We start from the raw sequence: 24,654 nt of genomic DNA, 5'->3' as shown, positions 1-24,654 counted from the left end.
TTTTTTTTAAAGAAACTTTTCTGTGACAATTACAGGGTTTAAAAGACTGTGCAACTGAGTGAAATGGATTGAGAAATATGGGGGAAGTAACAGTTTGAAAACTCAGGGTCAAAAAGGAAACTGAGTGTAGAATATAGTTTTTCAGGTAATTTAAAAATAAGCTAAATGATAGGGTTGTTATCTTTTTATTTTTATAGGTGACTTCTTAATTTATAAATTACTTATTTCTCATTTGTAAAACAAATAAAGTATTTGTGTACTTAACGTTTAGGTGTGTATAAATTCACAAAAATTATTAACACTTAATGTTCAACCTTATATTTGGGATATCTTCGGAAGAATTGCAACCTCTTTGCTGAAGTAAAATCAGAATCTCATTTTTCAGAGATTTCAAAAAATTATCCTTTAAGAGAGGGCATATTTCCTACAGGTTTAGAATTAATTGGCAAGTATAGATATACAATGTGAGTATGTGGGCTTTGTGACTTTGCTGAGACAAAGAACTCAGGTAGCTGCATTCCTGAAACAAATGAGCTTCTAATTTCAAACATTTTTCAAATGCAAATCAGGCCCCCATGAATCATTTTGATGATTTTTTGAAGCATTAATGCAACAGAGTTAGTATTCCTCAAATGATCCCCAAAGTCACCTCTTTGCTAAGGATATTTCTCTTCTTGATTATTTTGAACCTGCCAACGGTCTCTCACCTTCATGTAGAGGATAACTTATCTGCAAATGCCCTATTATTATCTTAAACCAACCTCATTTTGAAGCAACAAAGAGAAAAAAATTAAATAGTGCATTAACATTTCATACCAGTGAAACAGACTTTTTTCATGCATAAAGTAGTTCTATCCATCTGTGGAAAGGTCCACCTTTTGTTTTTCCCTGTGTTTATAAGTTACATTTTTAAAAGTACTCGTGGAGCCTCTGTAGAGTGGATTGGTTCCCTGAAAAAAAAAAGATTCAAGTGAAAGTATGTACATTTGGTTATTATACTGTATTAATACAGTATATTAACTGCAAATGGAAGAGCAGAGTCAAGCTCAATCTTGGAAACTATTAGAACGATTTTGATTAACTTGGTATTTCATACATTTAGTGTTTTGCAATTTACACATTTTCATTTTGTTAAATATACAGAACACGTCCCATATGTATATTCTAAAAATCTTACCTCTTTTGGTAACGCACAAATTTACAGATAGAAAACAAGGCTTCAGCTATTGTGCTCACTGCTGTTTTCCCAGCACTGTGTCCCTGGCCCAGAGCAGGTGCTCAGTATGTATGGAATGAGTGGCATGAACAGTGATAGATGAACCAAAAGTGAAATCAAAGCCAAAAAAGTGAAAAACAGGAAAAGCGAAACTGGTAGAAACATACAAAAATGAACGACACAGTATCTGCCTTTAACAAACGTGTTACTGATGAGAGGCATCAAACAAGGGCACAAATAAACATGCTGAGATCAGATCAGATCAAAACTCTGGGTAGCCGAAGAACCAGCTGTCTTTTGCTTACTATGTAAAACAGTGTGTAAGACAACCACAAGAGACTGTTATGGAGGACCCTGGGGTCATGAAAGAGTTGCAATCCAAAGGCAGGCCAGGAAAAATGACTTTGCCTTGGGTACAGTGGGGAGGTTGGGTGTGGGACTTCTGGGTAGCTCAGCTGTGCTGCTTGGGCTGTAGATGTGCCTCCAGGTGCCAATAGCAGTGGTGCTGTAGCCAAAAGGACCAGAAGGTCCAGAAGGATCAAGCCTCTTTAGTTGTTCCAGGCAGGAGGAAGGTATTTGGGTAAGGTACGGTTTCTTTTCTCCCACTTTCCAAGGTTGACCACACAGGCTATGGCAACAGACAGTCTGGGTCCAAAGCCAGCTCCACCACATGACCGTACTGAAGCCACTCTGAGCCTTGGTGTCCATATCTGTGCCTACCTTATCCAGGTAAAGTATTTTAGCACTGTGTGTAGCACATAGCAAATGCTCCATAAATGCTGCCTCTTCTCATTAGTTCCTATTTATAGTTTTTCTTCACATTTGGAATTTCCTTTTCTTTTAGGTTTTACAGAGGATTATTAAGATATTTTCCCCCAGGGCTTTGGTACACTTAACATTTCTAAGCCCATTACTGAGTATGTATGGAATCCAGGTACTGCCTCTGACCTTCTAAGTTAAAATCTTATGCTTTGATCACCTCATTCCATGAATTATAGCTATGGTAACAATTTCTAGGGGTGGATTTGAAAAAGAACATGATTGTCTTTGCTTGCTCAGTACATTTCTTTCAGCTCTTAGAAGAATTGAATAAAACTGGAAACACTCCCTGGTGTTTCCCACTCATTGGCCTCAGTGCCCTCATTGTGAGTGGGAATCACAGCTGCACCCATTTCTATGTTGTCCAGAGCCAGTGGCCTGACCTCTGGTCAGTGGCATGTTACCTTTGCTATGTGCCTTTAAAGAGATATGCTATTTCTATAATAAAGCCAAACAGAAAAGAGGTTCCTTTGCTGATGGTGGATGATGGGTGAAAGCTAAGTTGGTATAGTACTTCTATTCCTGAGAGCAGCCTGGTTAATTCTGAGGGACCTCCAGATCTTATCTAGTCCTGCTGCCCTAAGAATTTGAGATTTTGAAGGCAAAGGGCAGACTGATGTGAATTTAGATGTAGATTGAGTCTCATTTGCAAATAAAAATCATGCATGGAATTCTATTAAATTTGAGAGACTAGAATCTAGTTGGTTACAGGAGAATGAGGGACTCAATTGAAGAAGCAAGATGGAAAAAAGTAAGAGGTTTAGGCCAGCAATGACAGGGTAAGCCTGTCCTGGAGGAAGTTCTCGCTTCCTCCAGGAAGCTCCCACCTTTTTGAACAGAAAAGACACTTTGAAAGAGGACACAGGTTGTGAGCAGGGCCAGCTTAGAGCTCTGTAGGACCAGGTACTTGCTTGTAGGTGCACCCTATATCATGTCAAACATATTGCAATACACCCATATCCCACACTTGAGTGTGACTTGAGTTGCAACTGACAAGATAACACAATGTTATTTAGTAGATATTTAGTTGAATGTTTAATTTTTATGGCAGAATTTTCATTCTGTATTTTAAAGCAACTTCTGTATTTTAAAGCAACTTCTGTATTTTAAAGCAACTTCATTCATTCAGGTCTGCAATATTTTGGGAGTCCCTTGCAAAACTGGTTTAGGGCCAAGACATTGCTTATAGGGAGTGATGGGTAAAGCAGACTTCACCAGAGTAAGACGGTAAGGTGGAAGTGTAAAAGTGGATGAAGAGCAAGTACATATTGCTGTTGTGTGTGGTAGGGTATTTTCCGGCCTTAGCTGAAGATCAGAGGTCAGGATAATGCACTCACGTTGGGTTTTGTTCCAGGAGGAGGTGTGGAAATGTCCACACTACCTCCTCTAGTGCTCTTCTGACTGTAACCTCTCTACACAGACTTTCCAGGAGAAATGCAGGCTTGAGTCCTGCTCTATTTCAGGTGAGTGTGCAATCCACTGCTCCGAAAAGGTCAGTTTTCCCCTAACCATCTGGGGTGACCAGGCTGATTCCCCCAGGAGTCTGGGAGTGCTAATTTAGGCTTGGATTTTGCAAACGCAATAGCACATTTTTCAAGATTGAAAAAGTGATAATAGGAAAACTCTGTCATGACCCACAGCTTCCTTAATGATCGACCAACTGCCAAACGCAGACCTGATTTGCTTAGCGCAGTACAAAATCAGTCCATGACTGCAAGAAATGTCGGGCTGAACATTTTTTTTTGCCTCAAGTTAATGACTTGTCATCCTAGAAAAAAAATGTCTAATCAAAGATGAATTTAAATATGTTTCATTTGTGTTTTCATAAAGAATGTGGGGGTGGGCATTATTTTTAAAAGCATGATAAAAAGATAACCTTTCTTTACAGCTGCTCTGAAAGGTTTTAGGAGGTAGGAGTGGAGATCTTTCTGTCTTAAGCCCTGTCACTTTATGAGTCCGATGCAGTCCTATGGCCAGGAGGCCTGACTGTCCCGATCGTCCCTGGAGGGCACTGGGTTTCCAAGACCAGTCAAATTCACTTCTTCAAGAAGAACTAGGTTTCAGAGAAAACACTCAATTAAATTGAAGACTTCTAAACGTGTACAGTAAGTGACAATTTTTTCCAGTAGGATGTTACTGAAATTTAAACTGAATTATTTGAGTTAAACCTTTTTTGCATCCAAGTGAATAATTACTATCCAGTCATTATCTAGTCAGGAACATCAAATATTTGTTATTCAAAGAAACTCAATTTAATGAGGGAATAATATTTTCCATTTATGCTTTTTTTTTTCTGTTTAATGCATGCTTGGGTCGCATGTTAGATGAAGAAACAGCAAAAATTCAGTATTTGAATTTCAGTCATGTTCTACATCCTGAGGGAGAAAGATTCATGTTTTGGGGGAAATTAACTGTTAATTAAAATGTTATTTTAAAGATATTAATCACTTGTCAGTATTTATGCCTCTGTATGAGCACATTGAAATGTGCTGGTTAGTAGATACACATCACGTAATTGCCCAAGTGCGTGTTTGTGGAACACCTGCTTATTATTTCTAGGAGGGTCAACCAAAGGCTGTGCTTAGAAGAACAATGAATAATTAGGCTTCAGCTTAACTATGCACCAAAAGTTAGGGAAGTCCCTTAACTTCTCTGAGCCTCAGTTTAGCTCTTCAAAATGGAAATGCCAGGATTACATCATGGGGCTTGCTGCTATTGTCCTTTGTGGCAACTTAATCACATTCTTTTACCAGGTTGCCCTTCTAACCATCACAAGGCATTTGTTGGAGAGTTGATAAAAGTCAAAAATAAACACCTGTGGCCAGGGGTCAGGTGAAGTGAACTGTCCTACAACTTTGGGCTTATTAGTACTGTGTTCTAAGTCACCAAGCTAACCTATCTGTTTACCTTTACATTGTTAGGAATGAGTAAATTATATCTTCTCCTGACGAATTTTGCTTAATTATGGAAAATACATACATTCACAAAAAGAGGAAAGCTATATAACAAACCTCCAAAGACCTATCACTCAGACTCAACAGTTATCACAATTCTGCCACACCTGCTTCAACTATCCCTCCATCCCACTCTCTTGGCTGAATTATTTCAAAGCAAACCCCAGCTTTCATCTCCTTTCACTCCTTCAGTATGCATCTCTAAAAAATATGGATATTTTCTAGCAATGTCACCATGCCATTATCATACCTAATCAAATTATACTTACTTGCTATCATTCTAATACCCAGCATGTATTAATCTTTTCTCAGTCGTTTCATGTATTTATTATTTATTTTGGATACTGGGTCTCACTCTGTCGCCCAGGCTGGAATGCAATGGCATGATCGTGGCTCACTGCAGCCTTGACCTCATGGCTCAAGTGATCCTCCTGCCTTAGCCTCCCAAGTAGCTGGGACTACAGGTGTGCACCACCATGCCTGGCTAATGTTTGTATTTCTTTTTGTAGGGACGGGGTTTTGCCGTGTTGCCCAACTTGAACTCCTGAGCTCAAGTGATCCAATCCTCCTGTCTTGGCCTCCCAAAGTTCTAAGATTACAAGTGTGAGTCACCATGCCTAGCCTTTTTCCAGTTGTTTTAAAAATGTATTTTTACGGGAGGACTGTTCAAATCATGATCCAAACAAGATCCAAATTGCATTTGGCTGTTGTATCTAGCACATTTTTAATGGGAAGATAAAGTAGATAAAAATTTTCACTGTTGATTGTCCTGTACCATATATTATGATTAATTTAGAATAAGTGCATACAACATAAACATCCCTTATCAAGATAAATTTATCAAAAATGGAAAATTCCATTTGCTTTAGGAATTGAAGGCATTGCTATAAAAATTGTTAACATCAAATTATTTGCGTGGACAAATCCAAAGGAGCATTGTGTCTGCCTGCATTTTCTCCAGTGATATCATTGTTGTTAGAATCAGCAATGTAAGATAATTGCTGTTAGATACCTGGACACATCATTAGAGGTAGAGAGATGAAATTAAAACCATGAAATTGTTTCTATGGGTCTCTAGAAATGTAATTATCTCTCCTGTGGAAAAGAAACACGGAAAACTATAGTCCTGCCTTCTGCTTGCCTCTTGTGAAGAGAAGGCACTTAAATTATTCCTATTGAGTTTATGTATTTAAAGGTTAATACTTTTGGGCTTTTCTTCAGGTCTCTGTTTAAAATTTATGTTATTCAGAAAAAATAACTGCATGGCATTTAAAAAATCATCTCAATTTTGCTTTGTAACCGATTAGATCAGTAACAAGTATTTCCATAGAAATCGGCATGAATTATCATACTACTTATGAACATTATTCTATTCATTATAACATAACCAATTTATGGAAATGTTTAGATACAGCACCCGTGCTTTATCAAATGGGGCCTGAGGGATAATTCCTAGTGGTGAGGAAGCACTGGTAAAAATATACTTCCCTGATGTCCCGAAGCAGCTGTCTCAGGAGCCTCATGAGACTCTTCATTTTGGTGGAAATCCCCACCGCACTGAGACAAATCTATGCTATGAGGGTCATCTGGGTCCAGATAATGGATAGAGGTTCCTTTGCCCCCGAAGCAGAACAGAAATCAAAGCTGTTGGGGTCATGGCAAGAGTGGGAGAGAAAAAATGTGACACCTGAACTCTCAGAACAGAAGAAAGCTGAGCCCCTCAGTCTCTTCCACCAGCCTCTTTCTCCCCTAGACAGGGAGTAGCCCTAAGTTTCCACATACCGTTTGCCACTTGGCTTTTGATCGTTCTGCTTCAAATTTGGCAACTTCTTTACGATCATGAAATGACACCAGCAGCTTCCAGATGCACAGCAGGACAACCCCAATGAGAAGAATAGCCAGGGAAACCCCCAACATGATCATGGGAATGTTTGGAGGCTTTGGACAATCTGCAGAAATAAAGAAAATTATGAGAAGGTGGTAAAATCAACATTTTGACATTGGAAAGGCATTTCTTGTTGGATTTTCCATCTACTTTTTCTGCAGCAGAGGATAAATATTGACACCATCTTTGCTTTGCTTAAATTTTAAAAATGAGTTACTTGTTGAAGGATAGCCCTGCATTCCTTCAAAGTAGAACAAAAGATAAAGGAAGAATTTAGTTATTCAAAGTAAATGTATATAGACTTGATGGCTGACTCTAAAAGAGAATCCAAAAAAGTGATAATTAATGCACATGGAATATTTAAAGGATTAAGAAAAAAGACTAGTTTAATCACTAAAAATGGTCTCTTCTGAGTCCATGATAAAGTAGAAATGGAGTGTGTATGTGTGTGTGTCTGTGTGTGTGTGTGTGTGTGTGTGTGCTGCATGCGATCAGTTTTTTTATGGACCTTCTTGAATCATGGGGAGTCTAGAAGACTACATTAAAATTTATATAAAACCTATCCCTTGAAAAAATTACTATTTCCTTCTTTCTTTATAGACAGAAGACAATGATGGGTTTCAGTTCTATTTTGTCAAACCCTAATGCAGTAGTCTGGTTTTGGGGAAGTTCCTGGACTAGATTCAGGAGAGGTGGATTCAATTCCCATCTGATGTATAGTAGCTGTGTGAATGTGATCCAGTCCATTGACCTCTCTGAGCCCCAGGCCCTTCACCTGTAAAACAAAGTTCAGTGTTCCCTTAACTTTTCTGATAACAATAAGCTGAAGTGTTCTTGCTTACTAACACGGCTTCCTAGACCCTTTCCCCAATATTCTGATTCAGTGGGTCTTGGATAAGGCCACTGATTTTGTATTATTAAATATTCTAAATGATTCTTATTTTCAAGCAAGTTTGGGAAATTAGATGTTCTGTAGGGTCCTTTCAACTTGAATATTCTCTGAAATCTTATTTTGACTCTATTGATGATATTAATGTAATTTTGCCATTATACAGTACCTTTCCTAATTCACAGCAGAATGACTAATAGTCCTTGCAATATGCCTAAGAGATGATACGTTTCTTAATGAAACATTATAATTATGATCTCCTCTTACTTTCATGGAAAAAAAAATCCCACATAACATTATCGCTAGATATCTGCATCCCTCTGCAAGAAATGAGGCAAAATCCATGGTATCTGGGGAGGAAATGAATGATGCTTAGCTTATCCTAAGTCTTACTGCTTTTAGAGATTTAATAAGGAGAGTTATACACATATGACTAGTCATGCTGTCTTTAAGGTAAGGATCTGGAGTCGATGTGAATCTGAGTAGGACTAATTACCCACTAACAGCATGATGCCTGGCCTCACACACTTTTGTTCTTTGGCCAAGAAACCATGTAAAGAGATTATGCATAAATAAGAAAAGGAGCTAATGACATACCTATTACTGTATGAAGATCTAAAGACTATATTCTCGCATAGCAAATGAACCATAGCTGCCTCTAATAGGTTAGCACATTCCTACAAATAAAGCAGCAGGCTTGTGTCATGAGAATATATACTGGCTACAAAGAAATGCCTGGGGTGGGGCATAGTATGCTCCTGCTCGAAGCAAGATGAAGCTTGCTACAATCCTGCACCTAGACATGAATTAGGAGAGTTCTCCAGAAGGGACTAAAGAAGAAATGGGTGCGGTCTGACAGAGATAATTAAGAACTGAAAGTCTCAGAAATTGTACATTTCTCAATGAAAGATTTTGGTCCAAGTGCCAGAGCAGGTCTTACACAACAGAGACCTTCACTTTTCATACTCGGATGTTTCTTGAGATGCTCAGACTGCAAATGGATTTCTACGTGGAAGAAGAGGGTCACCTCTGTCACGGTGTGCAATGTGGCCTACTGAGTCCTGGCTGGTGCAGCACCTACTTCTAAGATCCTGAGTATCTAACTCTGCGACATGCGTTGTGCAATCTGGTAGCTCAATGTGCCTATTGAGTGCTTGAAATGTGAGTTTTCCCAAGTAGCTTATGGCTGTAAGGGTGAAATAAACACTGATTTTGAACACTTGGTATGAAAAAAATGTAAAAAATCTCAGCTTTTGTATTGATTACATGTTGAAATGACAATATTTTTGATAACATGGTAAATAAAATTCATTTTACCTGTTTCTTTGACTTTTTCATGTAATTATTAGAAAATTTTAAATTACATATAGGGTTTGCCTACCAGTTCTGTTGGATGCTGCTGATCTAACATCCTTTTGTGATTCAGATATGTATGATGATTGTATAGCCAGTAGGAGGCAATAGAGCACAGTGGTTCAGAGCATGGGCTCCAGGCCAGGCTGCCAGAGCTCCTCCACCAGCTCTGGCAAGTAATTACTGCCAGACCTAGCAAATTATTTAATGTCTCTATGCCTCAGTTTCCTTACCTTTAAAATGAAAATAATAGTGGTACCTGTTTTATATGGTTGTTAAGAATATTAAGCGAATTATGTAAAATATATAGAACATCTGGCAAATGGTATTAGTAAGGGCTCAAAAAATGAGAGCTGCTATAATAATTAATATTACTATTGTTACAGCAAATACAGCACTCTTTCCCCTTTTCTATCCTCATCACCTCAAGGACCTGGAGCCTCTAAGTTGGAACCTGTGGGTATAGCATCTACCCTGGCTGGTACTTTCCAGCCAGGAAGCCTTCCCGCCTATCATTCCTTGACTCTGTTGCGGCTCTTATGCTCTGGAAGTCCCTCCAGATGGTGGGGGCAAGAAAGAAGATGAAAGAAATCTGTGTCTACAAGCACCTGTGTCTACAAGCACCCTGGTGGCGACCCTTCACTCAGCTCTTTTTTTTTTCAATTTGCTTAGCGGACCCTGGGGATCAGCCCCTTTCTCTCTTCTCAGTTTGCCTCTTCTACCGAAGCCTCCACCAGGCCACCCTGAGATTTTCTAGTCTGAAAGCTGTGAGACGGGAGACAGGAGGGACTATGGACTTCTGGGCACAGGTTCTGCTCCGCTGGCCCCGGAAGCGCCAGGCCTACCCAACCATGCGGACATTTCTTGAGGAAGAGGGAGCCTGGAAGCTGTCAGGTGACTCTTGTTAAGCCTCAGAGAGGTAATTTTTCCCCTCACTTTTCCCTACTACAAAAGCATGGGGATAATAACACACCATAATAAAAAGCATCAGGGCATCTGTGCGTGCTCTGCAGCGTGGCATGTTGCAGTGCCACTCGTATTGTGTGGAAGAATAAAAGAACAGACAACAGCTCAGTAATGAGGAGGCATTTAGCCCAAGGCATGTTTCCCCCCCCAAAAAGAAATCACCAACTAGATACAAAAGTCTCTGAATTAAAAGCAGGACTTATTCTGGAAATTTGTTTGTGTTGTTTGAAACTTGTTTTTTTCAATAGAATCAATACGATAAGGGATGGCTTTGATTTCAAGATAACTTGCTAAAGCCACTGCCACAGTCACAGAGGGTTGGGAGTGTAGCTGGAGAATTTTATTTTATAAGACAGATAATGAGCAGGCAGGCTTTTTTTGGTATTATAAAGTAATTCTTGCTTGTACGGCAGGATTCTCCTTATGTTTCCCTAATGAATGGCCATAAGACTCATTTTATGTATGCATTTCAAAGGAGTTGATTTACATGAGTTTTCCAGAGCAAGTCTCCAGGGGCACTCAGCATACCTGAGCTTCAAGGCCAAGTTCACAATCATCTTCAGATTCCTTGGATTGTGCCAACCTCTATCTCTCCCTTGCCCTCAGCAACTGCAATGTGACATTTTTCTGATCATGTTTTCTTGATTGGGGTATAATTGTCTTGAACCTGCTTTTTGGTTCCCTTGACATTGCTGTGGTTTTTATGTTCTAAAGTGACGCCAATTTGATACTTTTGGTTTCAAGTTCAGGACCTAATATTTTATCAGCATATCAATAAGGAAGCACGTACAACAAAACACACCTATCTGCCTTATGGCCTGGCCCTGTTGCTGTTGTCTGGGGCAGAACTTAGGCTCCAAGCTTTTGTGGGGAGGAGGAGGTTGCAAACAAGGTCTGATGAGGTCTGATTTAATGTAGCTGTCATATCTGCAGGAATGGTTTAGGGAGGAACACGTCACTGATTAAAGACAGAAAATATGAGGCACCTGTGAGTGCCTCGTATTTACCTGTGAGTAAATGAGAATGCAGTCTGTGTTAGGGCTGTCGCTCACAGGGAGATCTTGGGACCATTTGTATCAGGCTTGCCAGGGTAGTTGTTAAAATGCAGAGCCCTGGGCCACACATCAGATGGTGTTGACTCAGGATATAGGCATTTTTAACAAGTTCTCCAAGGGAGAACTAACATTCACTAACATTTGAATCCCTCTCAATCAAAGTATGAATACCTTCTCACCTACTTTCTTCTCTACTAAATATAAACTTCTCTCTCCCCTTCACTGAATTCAAAATGTGTAAAGTTTTCCCAAGTCCAAAACTGACTCTATGAGTTGGTGTGGATGAAAATCCACAGGAGCAATGGACACCTTGACATCCTTTTAGATGACATCCTTCCTCATTTGCTGCTTAATGTCTTTTCTGATTCAGCATTATCATTTGATGACCCATTACTGTGAGTTAGGTATTGCCACTATTATATGTGCATTATTCCACTTAATCCTTGAGTCAACACTTAGAAAAAGTACTATTATCTGTTCCATTTTACAGATGAGGAAATAGAGACTCAGAGACTCAGGTGTCTTCCAGAATGTCACTCAGCTATTAAATAATGGAGAAGGATTTGAACCAAGGTTTGCCTGATTCACACTCTTAAAAAAAATGGACACACTCCTCTCTGTTACCATTTCCTAAAGATAGACCTTTTGCTTACATTTCATTTAATTCACTTACCTTTCAATAATTCATCAGTCAGCTTTCAGGAGGATGATGACTGCTGCAACTCCAAATCATCTTAGCTGTTTTATTTTTAGGCAGAGTCTCACTCTGTGCAGTGGCGCGATCTTGGCTCACTGCAACCTACACCTCCCGGGCTCAAGCAGTTCTTCTGCCTCAGCCTCCCAAGTAGCTGGGATTATAGGTGCAGACCACCACGCCCAGCTAATTTTTGTAATCTTAGTAGAGACTGGGTTTCATAATGTTGGCCAGGTTGGTCTCCAACTCCTGACCTCAAGTGAACTGCCCACCGCAGCCTCCCAAAGTGCTGGGATTACAGGTGTGAGCCACTGTGTCCGACCCTTATCTGGTCTTAATAAGAGACACTGGAACATACTGAATCTTCTAACTGGCATCTTTCAATCCTTGGGAAACTTTAAGAAACTTCATCAAAAATTTGGAAATGTCTTTCCTGGCATGCTACCCAGAGCTATTTTCTGGTTGTTTTCTCTTCTCCTGTGTAGTGTCATTTGCCATGGGCAATGGAAAGGAAACCACTCACCTTTTTCACTGATGCTGTGAATGATGCTTTTCCCCTCATTATCTGTAGTTATCAGGAATGTAATAAGACATTCATTTTCTCCTTGCACAGAGCAGGAAACAGAACCATCCTTTGAGAAATCTGTAAATAAAGGAGTCATTCATTAGGTTAAAAAGATTCCAAAAGAGATTATTTTTAAAACAAAGTGGTATTGAGTTTTAATATGTAAATTAGAGTTTTCAATATTGCAGAATGAGAATAGGAAAGGCATAGGGTTTTTTTTTCTCATGAAGTGAAGTTTTAGTTTTTACTCACGTTCCAGAAGAACAGTTTCAGATGTGGTCAATCAGGACTGACCACAAAATGCACCTATCAAACGGATATGGGCAGGATTGCAACAGGCTGAATGTACTTCAAGGCAGGTACCCACAGCTGCCTTGGGAATGGAATGGCCCTGATTATGGTAATGAGGGGGCTATAGGTTCTTCTTTGCTGGGAGCATGAAGGATGTCTAGATTACATTTCTGCACAGTTCAAACTGATACTGATACTTTTAAAGGGGCCTTTCTCACAATGGCATAGTCAAGATGCTGGCCATGTATTATGGTAACAGTAACATAAATTAATATCAGGAAATTGAAACTGAAGCATTATGTAGCTCAGGGACCAGAAGGATAAAGGTAAATGAATCTACAGTGATAGTTTGTCTATCATTCAGTAGAGCTCCTTTCTTAATTTGAAAAAAAAAAAATCCAGTTTTCCTCAAATATTTTCCAAGTGGGAATTCTTCCTTATTGAGCTCATTCAAGAAGCAGAAAGTGAATGTCATGACAGAAACTAAAAGTAAAGTAAAATGGCCAGAGATGCCAGTACTATCTACCAGAAATTTTAGTAGTCCAGGACCTATGCCAAAATTATGTGGCATTCTCCTGATTAAGAAAACCAAACAAATTTGCTTAACTGTTCTCCTATCTTTTAAGTTGGAGACTTTTCAATGATGGTTACAAACACTGTTTTTCAGAAACCTGTAAGTAGAAGTCCTTTTGCTCTTATTCTAAACTTTTAGGACATGGGTCCAAAGTTAGTGTGTTGTGCTACAATGGATCAGAACATTAAAACTGGGGCTGTTCTTGATAATCTTGAACATACTCCTACTGGACTTATAATCTCTCTCATTAGCTTAACAATAAAAACATGAATAAAGCAGAATCGAATGTGTTCTCTGATTCTAACAAAAATTAAATAATAGTCAGTTTTTGGTAGAAAAATGCCATAGCCATAGATAGAAATATTAAGTTGCTGTTTGCTGTCTTCACATTTTGTTTGAGATGAAAAACCCGACAGTGTCTGTGAGAAGTATGCTTTGGATTATCTATGAAAACAGGAACCAGCAAGCCATTTAGCATTATAAATAAGATTTTGGATGATAGATTTAAGTGTACAAACTGTTTTTGAACCCATTAGTAATATCTATTACATGGGAATATTAAGAAATCTAATTACAAATCATCCTAGTCTAGACACTGCCAAATGATTATGGTCATCTAAGTCACCCGGGAGTTTTGAAAATATAGATTCTGGGTACCCACCCTTGGGTACTCTGATTTGAGAGGTTGGTTGTACAGGAGCTTATACACTTAGTGAGTTGTTTAATAAGTATTTAATCTCCTTTTTTTTAAAAAAGGAGATTTTGATTAAGAGATTTGTTGAGATGTGTATTATTTCATATGTTTGATTGCAAATGGTACTGCATATTTAATTCATACATTGGCCATTTTATTTGGCCTTTACCACACCTCCTGTTAACTTGCCACTCCAATTAACTAGGGTTCATGAAATCTTGGGGACTATGTGTTTTCTCATTGGAGTGTTTTCTTGCTTCTTTCCCCCTCTCTGTGGGAACAGTGCAGGGTCACTCTCCTTGCCTTGAACATATTTAATGAAACATTTTATTCTGAGGTAGGAAATATGTGAACTGCTTATCATACTCCTTTCAGTAATATTAACCATGTTTTTAAACTTTTTCTTTCAAATGGCTGCACTGAAGCCTAGAGAGAGGCTTACTTGACCTGGCTGGGGTTATTTATGTGTTAATGGAATGGCAGAATATGATCTTTGAGTCACAACTTCCATCTTGCTTTAATTACTTCACCACTCCTTTTCATGACTGTTACGGCTCTAGATGTAGCCTGTTCCATAGTGTTTGGATATTGAAATAGTATTATCAAATGTGCAACGACAGATTTGCATAATTCGCTGCATAATTTCTTTTGTTGTTCACAGAAAATGGACCTCTCTTTTTTCCCTTCCTTTGTGAATGTCTACAGTGCTGCTCTAGAATAATAGAATGAAAATAAGATGCCAAGCAGTCCATGGAACCATACTCAGAGAAGGAAGAAATGTGAAAACAGGGGTGAGGAGGTGGGCCTGGGAAGGTCGGGGGAGGGAGTGAAAAATATAAAGCATCTGCACCACTGAGTCAAGATGGCCATATGTTGTAAGACCTCAGCTCTAGGATTAATTAGCAGTTTTCAAAAAGCAAAAACAAAAACAAACAAACAACAACGCTTCCCAAGGAAAACATAAGGGGTTTATGGTCAGGTAAGTTTGGGAATCCTTTATTGCAATTCCTCCCCTTGTCATTCCTGATGATTCACAATGCACATTTAATTTAAATGCATAACAACTCTCAGAAGTCCTGCAAGAAAACAAGAAACCCAGTTTCCTATTTCTAAGATTTATATTACCAGCAGTGCCTTTTTCCATGTAATGCTTTCATATCTAAGGTTGCATGGAATATACTTTGAGAAACAATTCTCTGAGTACATGTATGGTAGGGTAAATAAAAATATGACTCTCAAGCTGGGCACTGTGGTGCATGTCTGTAATCCCAGCACTTTGGGAGCCTGAGGCGGGCAAGATGACTTGCGCTCAGGAGTTCGAGGCCAGCCTGGCCAACATGGCAAAACTCCATTTCTGCAAAAACTACAAAAAATTATGCTGTGTATGGTGGCATGCGCCTGTAGTCCCAGGAACTCTTGAGGCTGAGCCTGGAAGGTTGAGAATGCAGTGAGCCTTGATCTTGCCACTACGCTCAAGCCAGGGAGAGAGAGTGTGGCGTTGTCCCCAAAAAACAAACAAAAAAACAGACTCTCAGTAAAATGGGATGAATAAGGTTAATAACATCTCTTTTGATGTGCCCACCCACAGCACAATTGAGGACAATTCGTACAGATTATATATAGTTATGCGAATTTTATTTTACTCCTATTTTCTTTCAAATAGCTGCACTGAAGTCTAGAGAGAGGCTTACTTGACCTGGCCAGGGTTATTAAAATAAAATTCCCCTAGTTGGGGGAAGGGTAGGTTGTTAAAAGACAAATATGATGCGATCATTTCAAGGTAGTATGATCAGTAACATAACTGGGTGAGTAACTTGAAATAAAGCTTATAAAAAGGCTCATTAGAAAAGCGGCTTTTAAACACATAGTCTGAATTTAAAACATTTTTTCTCTCAAATTCATCCAGATTAGTGCTTTAAATGGTATTAGTAATCCAATTTTTATTTTCAATTGTTGAGTTAGAAATAGTTGTATCTCCCTATTTTGAAATAATTTAGTCAAATATACAAAAAGGCTAAAGTAAATATTTTAAATACCACTGGAGCCCTAGTCTTCCTCTTCAATCTCAGCATTTATGATAATCTACTGGAAAAAACCTGTGTACTTAAATATAGTAAGTACCTTGTTCTTGCCAGTATGATTTACATGTATGTAAGGTTTACTCCTTTTTTCCTCAACACATTAGATTTCCCATGTTGCTAGTGAATTGAGGCTTAGCAATTTGCAGAGCATTTTCTGCAATTTTTACGCATTTCTCAGAAACACTTGGTAAATATCCCCAGTGCTTGCTGTGAAATGAGCCCAGAAGGTGATGCTAGGACTTTGCACCAGGTACTAATGTGGGAAGTCCACAGAGGCTGCCTGCTCAGTGTTTTCATGTATCTCGCCTTTGGTAGTAGTGTAAGGCGCACACCATCTTGTCCAATTTACTGCTATTTGGCATGTTTATCTTTGGTCACAAGAAAAGCATTGGTGAGGGGTTTTATGAGCACATATCATGACCCTCCATATAGGGTAATCCAATTGAGCACATATCATGACCCTCCATATAGGGTAATCCAATTGTGCATAGTCAGAACTCTCAATTTTGAGACAATGTAAGTAATCTTCAAAACAATATAAAGTTCATTAACTCATTCCATGCTGGAAATGGATTAATTTCCATATTCTAATTCCATCTATTCAAGAGACATATCCTGGAGGGTCGTACATTATTAGCTTGATTATTTCACTTCACCTGAGCCACATCTTGGTCACATCTCTAACGTGTGCAGAGTAGCAATTCTACCCTGAGCCGCATGATAATGCAGCGAGTTCAGGATGATACAAAATTAAATTCTCCCAGGTTGTTTCTGTTGGAAGAGTCAGTCATCATCTTTGTTTTAAACTCCACAAATTATTGTTTAAAAGGTATTGCCAGTTAAAAAACAAGCTATTTAAATATTTGAGGTGAAACCTTGCCACTAGACTCTGATTCTAAGTAATTAAATTTAAAATGACAGATGAAAGCAAGAGAAGTTTGCTTAGCAGTGAAAGAGATTAGGTCCTTCTTGTATTTTGGGGGTGAGGCAACAGAGAATTGAGGATGGTCATTGTAATGCCCATTTTTGGAAGGTTGGAAATAAAAGTATATGGAGGGGAGGAAAAACGGCCACTAACCAGAAACCACCCAGTACTTGGGAGCCACCATCTGGAACACTGATTTACAGTTGGTTTTATCTTATCTTGAAATAAAGCAATTGGATGAAAAGGGTGAATTCAAGTTTGGGGGCTAACATTTAGCCATTTCTTCAATTTTTCTCCCTTTCTAGTTTGAAAAATATAACATTCTGGAATTCTCTACAGTTGAATTTGCTAAGCAGAGGTGAACTTGGCAACAGAGCTGAAGGCAAATAGAACAGCCACAACTTTGAAATGCTTGTGGCCTGAGCCATCAAGTTTCTAGTCTTATAGGATGCATTTACTCTTAAAAAATGAATGTCAGTGAGCTAATGCTCTGGTACAAATAAGGTCAAGCTACTAAATAGCCCTCAATTCACAGAGGGTCAAGAACTATGCCTCTCAAGAACTACTAAGGAAATAAAAAACAATTTAAGACAAGCAGAACCTTCTTCTTCACTGATGGTCGCACCAGCTAGTTTGCACTTGTCCACACATTCTTCTCGGGCTTGGCCAGCTGCTGACAGGTGGCACTCAATGCAGCTCCTGTGGACAGTATCCAACAGTGTATCAGTTCATGCTGGTGGAAAATAGATTTGCAGCTTGAATATTGCTTTACTGCTGTTGTTGCAGTTTGTGCTATAGGGGTATCTCATAGATGTCATTATCTTTTGTTATTTTCAAAAAGATAGTTGGGTAATGCCCAAGTGAACACTGAATTATTCTGAGTTCCACTCAGTAATCAGTGTTCTCTGAAAGAGTCTTGATAATAGCTACCATTTTCATTTACCTGTAATGATTGTTCCTGATTGGTTAAGTAAACAAACAATCAAAGAAAATAAATTGATTTAGCTGTTTTCATTTTACTTTTTCCTACAGAGAGCTTATGTTCCTAAAATACGATTAGAGACTAGGAGAAGTTTTGAATTTCTTAACAGAAATGGTCTATACCTTAACCAGAATTCCAAGAATGATTAGTGGACTTTGTATATGTCTTATATGATAATTTTCACAATTCACTTTTCTGTAACTCTTTTGAATAAGTCTAAGTCTTAATGAAAGTGTGGATTAGAGCCTGGATCTCAAAAGCTGTGGATTACAGCCTGGATCCTCATTAATACAGGCTTTTAAATAAAAGATCACGATTTATAGAAAAGTACATTTCCAAGAACATCAGCCAAGAATTAAGCTACTCTAAAGACATCTATAGAGCAAAGTAAAATTTAGACCCTGAATTAATCTTGTGCTGAAAATCACTTTACAAATAGATTGTGCTTGTTGTAGTAATTCAAAAACCGCAAAAGTTTTCTTACTGTGGACACACCTGCTGTCTCCCTCTCCTCTGGCCATGGAAATGTATGCTCCGCTAAGTGCTTGAAACACCCAACCCGCACCCATAACTCAGCAAATCTCAGCTGAAACTGCACGTCCTTAGGCAAACCTTCACTAAACCTTAGACCAATCAGTTCCCTCACAGTGGAAGCCTCAGGATTTTTCCACAGAAAGGGCAACCTATTAGGCAGTGGGGAAGGTTTTACTGTGAAGTTGCCTTAGCATTGCAAATACATTGGATTTATCTAGATTGTATATTTATTTGGAGTGGCTTTGAAGGGGTCTGGTGATTGTGGAAGCTCTTAAAATCTCTTCATCTTTGTGCATCTCACTGATGGCTGCACTAGCTAGTCTGGTAGCCTTATCCCCTGCTGCAGAGTTCCATAGCACTCTCTATTTCCGCTATTAAAACTGTCAGCCTAGATAGCATTGCAATCACTTTAAAAGATGTCTATCTTTTCCACTAGACTCCCAGCACCTGTGAAGGCAGGGGCTCTAGCTGTTTCAGTCATCGTTGCATTGCCCATGACGTAACACGATTCTTGGCATATAGTAGGCACTTAATATCTACTTGATAAATGAATACATGCATGAATAAATGGAAAAATGGACTCATCTCAAAACTAACAGAAATCCCAAGGAGGTCACTCTACCTGATTCCCCAAATTCAAACGGCTTTTATTATTAATTTCCTATCTTGTAATTCAGATTTAAGATTGAATCATGTTTATAGAGAAGATGAAACAGAAAAGTAATAAAGAAGCATCTTGAAGGGACATTTTACATTAGATCCTATTCAAATCATCCTAATCATGTCCTCATGCTTCTCCTGGCATGCGTCTTATCTTAGTTTGCCAGTGACAGTGGCAGAGAAGTTTTGACACCTGAATGGTGAGTAACCACTGAGTGAAAAATTGCTTTTCTCACTCTGTTTATGTCAGAAATGCAAATGTCACATTTTGGGCATCAGAGTTCATGAAAATCTGAAATGCTGAAGCATATTTGCTGCATAACACATTATCCACTGCAATATCATAATAGCCATTTTGGAGGCTCGCTTCACTTGACCTACAAATGTGGCCCCAATTTCATTAAGAAATTGTGAGGTTTTGTTGTTGTTATTGTGCATGTGGTATAAAAGAAAACACAATACACAATAGCTGTGTATAACGGCAACCAAAGAAAGGTGCCAAAGAGCATGGGTGGTAAAGAAGCAGGAGAGAATTGAAAGCTAAGATCATCTTTCTGCCTCTTTGCCTCTGTCAGTCTATAGATAGGAATGAATCAGTAAGGTCAGGCTATAAACTTCCAGATAAGAAAGAAGCTTGTCTGTTTCCCCTGAAAAGCTACTGACTGCATGTGGGTGTCATCCGTCTACCTCCAGGGCATTCCTTCTGTGTGGCTGCTATTGTAATGGAGAGGTGATCTGATGTTATCAGTGTGGGACATCAGCTCGGTTTCCCCACGCTGCTCTCTAGCAGAAATGTGACATCGTGATTCTGGATAATCAGGACTGAGAAAGAGGTAAGCTAGAGACTGATGTTCCAGGCTGAAGATCACAGAGGCCCTGTGGGTTTGTGTGTGTTTTGATGGATGTTTGGAGACCAAACCAGCAAATACAATCTGAGGTCTGAGTTTACAAAATGCCATTGTAAATTTGATCACTATAAACCTATCCACAAAAGGAATGGAGGAAAGCAGAGACATTACCGTTTAGAGTTACAGGGGTCACCACAGGTAGGACATCGTTCACAGGTTGGTCCTGAGGCTCCCGGGTTTGCGCAAACACACTTGCCACAAACGCAGTCCCCGCGCCCGCTGCAGAGAACTCCGTCTTCAGAGATGCAGGAGTCCGTGCTGGTGGTGCAGTTGCAGTACTCGCCAGTCCAGCCGCTCCTGCATACACACTCACCACAGTCACAGTCGCCATTGTCTGTAAAACAAAATGCTCTATGCTTCTCACAGCCCAAAAACACTTGCAGATTTGAGGGGGTGAGGGGCATCTTTTCTCCTTGACTTTAAGCACCATCATCGAAAGACAAGATAAAAATGAGAAAAAAAGTGTGTGTGTTGGAGGGGTGCAGTATGAGTGTAAATACATTCTATCAAATGTGTCTTGCTAATTGTGCATACTTAGATCTGGTCTTGCTAACTGAAGATCCACTTGCTTACTTTATGGTTGTAAACCATAAATAAAAACATAAGCCCCTCAGCCAATTGAATGGACCCCTCCTCTCAGCCAACGGCATTCTAAAATAAACCTGAAACACTAGTCCAGGCCGTGATGAGAGTGGGTGGTCCGACATGCCTTATTATACCCTCCTCCCTTTGGAATTCAGGCACAACTGACCAGCATTAACAAAAAAACAGAAACCTTAAGACTGACAAAGTAGACTTTTTGTAGCAATAAGATACCAACATAATAGATAGCAGGTCCTGAAAGTAATCAAAATAGTTTACCCCAAAATATATTTATTTGACATATTTTGAAATGGCTTGACCAAGTTCTCTTGTGGGGAACATCTACATTCTACAGAGAATCCCCTTTTCTTTCCAGATCTTCTTCCTGATCCAAGAGAGAATTAACTAAGAATCTGGAACCTTTATTAAGTCTTCTAGGAAACGTTTGCAATCTGTTCTCTCTGAAGCCTGCTACCTGGACGCTTCATCTGCATAATACGAACCCTGTTCTCCACAACCCCTTATCTTAACCCAGGTACTCCCTTCTATTGATTCTAGGTCTTTAGATAAACTCTTTCAGCCAATCACCAACCACTATGACCTGAAAGCCCTGCCCATCCCCTTTGAGTTGTCCCACCTTTCTGAACAGAATCAATGTACATCTTACATGTATTGATTGATGTCTTATGTCTCCCTAAAATGCATAAAACCAAGCTGTGCCCTGACCACCTCAGGCACAGGTCCTTAGGATCTCCTGTAGCTGTGTCATGGGCCGTGGTCACTCATATTTGGCTCAGAATAAATCTCTTCAAATATTTTATAGTTTGACTCTTTTCATCCACATATTACATGAAATAGAATTTGTAATCAGACCAAATGAGGTAATCCAGAAAGCATGTAAAAGATATTTGATGTGAATATGTGTCTCTATGCATATTTATTTATTTATTTTTATTTTTTGCTTTTAGTTAAGATGCCATAGGATAATGATGCAAGACAGACCTGGATTAAAGCCCACCCCTCTATATCACTCAAGTTGTGTGACCATGAGCGCTTCATCTATAAAACAGATGGAATAAAGTCTACTTTCAATGCTTGTGACTGGATGAGATAATGTATATATCTCCTAATTTTGCATTCACCAGTTAGAAATACCATAGGCATACACTGAGTGCTCAAAAAATTCACTACTTAACACACTTTAATTGAGCATATACTATGTGCCAAAGATTGTATTAGGTATGAGGATTATAAAATTAAATAAGACAAGGTCATCGAACTTATAATTTAGTGTAGGAGGCAGGCTAATGAATACTACTACTAATAAATATACATAGGGGAATAGTTTCCAAATTAGACTGGAGATTTGAGGGTTCCAAAGGAAGTGATGCTTGACCTGAATTTGAAAGATACAGGTAGACAATACAAAAAAAAAGGTTCTATGCATTTCAGGAATGCATGTGGGATCATTCGACCTGCTTAACACCCACAGAACTTTCCTATGGATAGAGCCAAAGGTGCATATGGAGTGTGGCAGGTGGGGAAATGGAAAGGACAACAAAAAGTCAGAAGTCAGACCATGAAAAGCCTTATTGGCTAAAGGAAGAGCTTCTACCCTGAAAGTTTTGTCTAGACATTTTTTAGCATCAGTAGACAGGTCAAGCTACAGACAGAAAAATCAGGAGTAGAGGCAAGAAGATATGAGACCATGAACCAAGGCAGTGCCCATGGGAGCAGCGAGGAAAGAATATATATTCGGGCATGGAATGCTCAGGGTGTAGGTGCGATTGGTGCCAGGCGGAGGGTTGAGGGAAGAGACAGAGGGATGGAATTCTCCCCAGGTGACTAGACTGAGCAGCTAGATGGATGGTGTGGCTTTTCACTGAACTGGAGTGGAAGCTAGCTCATGGTCACTGCCGTATCACCAATACCTGGCACAGAGTAGAACCTAATTATTGAAGCAGAGGAGGAGAAGCAGCTTTGGGTGGGGAAGATGATGAGTTCGCTTTTGGCCCTGAGGAGCTCAAGGGGCCTGTGGGACATCCCAGCAGGAGGTTGAATATGGGCCTGAAGTTTGGAGTTTGGGATACATTAGGGAAAGGTGGTAGTTGAAGTTTTCGTGGATCAGGTCATCTAGGGCAAGTAGGCAGAGTGAGAAAAACTCTGGAGAGCTTCAGGACTTAAAATGTGATCAGAAAAAAAGGATCCCTACAGAAGTCACCAAGAGGTAGGAAGGGAACAGAAGTGATATTGCAGAGGCGTGGGGCAGAGACTGTTAAAGAGGGAGGTACCTGGACACTTTTGCTGTAGACAAGTAACCCATCTAATCCTAAAGAGCCCCTTTGGATATGGCCACTTAATGATGCATGAAATACTTCAGAAATGATTTTAAAAGTGTTTAAAATAATGGACTTGTGTGTTATTTCCATAATATTATTCTGGGTGCCTACCATGCGTAAGACACTAACATAGGTGTTGGATGTTCCAAACAAATAACATTTATTTGCAAACTCTCGTAAATGATACTTTTCTTGAAAAAAAAAAAAAAGAAAGAAAGAAAGAAAGAAAGAAATGTGCATTAGGCATTTTGCCTCATAAGTTTTGCTCTTCCAGCAAAATTTAGGATTACCTAAGACAGTATATAACAGTGTTTAGAACGGCACCTGACCCATAAATAACCACTGTACAAGTGTTAGTTACTGGCATTATTTCTGAAAACTATCCAGTAGGAAGAATTTGTAAACAAAATTATCTATCAATATTAAAATTCCTATACTTTTACTGAAAACAAAGTGGATGTAGAAAAAAAATCACAAGTGAAACAGGATTCTACTTGTAGGAGACACTGCCAAGTTCACTGCAGGAGGAAGAATTGTGGACTTTCTCTTGTAAACTTTGGTCTAGCAAGTGGCTTACTATTCTATCTTGATGACTGGGCTCTAAGGAACTTGGAGCAGGAGAGTCCTGGGCTTAATTCTTTGGTCAAAAATCACTAAACAAAGATGATAGCCACAAAGATGTTGAAGTTGGATTCTGATTTCTCTAGGTATGTGTGTGCATATATGTATATATACGTGTGTGTATATATATGTATATGTGTGCATACACACACACACAGTCATGTGTGTCTTAACAATGGGAATATGTAATGAGAAATGCATCATTAGGTGATTTCATCATTGTGTAAACATCATAGAGTATACTTACACAAACTTAGATGGTAAACCTACTGCACACCTAGGTTATATGGTATAGCCTATTGCTCCTAGGCTATAAACCTATACAATATGTTACTGTACTGGATACTGGGGGCAATTGCAACACCATGGTGAGCATTTGTGTATCTACACATAGAAAAGGTACAGTAAAAATACAGTATTATAAAATTATGGGACAACGATTGTATATGTGCTGTGTTGTTGACAAAATCATCATTATGTGGTGGATGACGAATGTGTATATACATATATATTCTCTTTATATATTCTCTATATACTCTCTCTATATACACATACACACATGTATGTATAGATGCTTCTGAACTTATGACAGGATTATGTCTGTATAAACTCATTGTAAAATGTAAAATAATGGGTTTATCCAGACATAACATCACTGTAAGTCGAGCAACATACTAAATTTATATCACTTTCACACCATTTTAAAGTGTGTGTTTGCATGCCTTGTCTAATCAAAGATGAGTTGAAATTTACCTGGATTCATGATATTAAGATATATTTAAACTGCATTTCATAACCTATGCAATTTATAGTTGACATAATTAATTCAAAGCAAAGAATAATTAAATGATTTGGGCCAAAGGCATCAATTTCATTTTTACCTGTAAATGATCTTCTAAACTACAGTATCTTTTTGTTTCTTCCTCAACAAAAGGGGAAACTTACTTTTATAACAGGAAGAAATTCCATATTACAGTTGATTCTGGAAAATTAACGTGATTTACAAATATTAAATAAAAGATGCATTTCCAAATACTTTGAGAATGCTCAAGTACATCATTGCATGT

General features: G+C 38.9%; 1 protein-coding gene across 3 annotated transcripts in view; it reads right to left on the bottom strand.

The window, feature by feature from the left end:
• Nucleotides 1-52: 52 nt before the first annotated feature.
• ITGB6 (integrin, beta 6) overlaps nucleotides 53-24,654 on the bottom strand; it is an 85,812-nt gene continuing 61,210 nt past the window's right edge. For all 3 annotated transcript variants that reach the window (XM_011947116.1, XM_011947115.1, XM_011947117.1), the window contains 5 exons: nucleotides 20,157-20,379; nucleotides 17,563-17,660; nucleotides 12,355-12,474; nucleotides 6,772-6,938; nucleotides 53-950 (listed from right to left, as the gene is read on the bottom strand). In XM_011947116.1, coding sequence (XP_011802506.1) covers nucleotides 852-950; nucleotides 6,772-6,938; nucleotides 12,355-12,474; nucleotides 17,563-17,660; nucleotides 20,157-20,379 — 707 coding nt within the window. In that variant the 3' untranslated portion in view covers nucleotides 53-851. The remainder of the gene's footprint in view (nucleotides 951-6,771; nucleotides 6,939-12,354; nucleotides 12,475-17,562; nucleotides 17,661-20,156; nucleotides 20,380-24,654) is intronic.

Source organism: Colobus angolensis, unplaced genomic scaffold, assembly GCF_000951035.1.
Source record: "Colobus angolensis palliatus isolate OR3802 unplaced genomic scaffold, Cang.pa_1.0 Scaffold259, whole genome shotgun sequence".
NCBI lineage: Eukaryota > Metazoa > Chordata > Mammalia > Primates > Cercopithecidae > Colobus > Colobus angolensis.
Note: the sequence above shows the minus strand (reverse complement) of the source record. Positions and strands in the feature narration are given on the sequence as shown.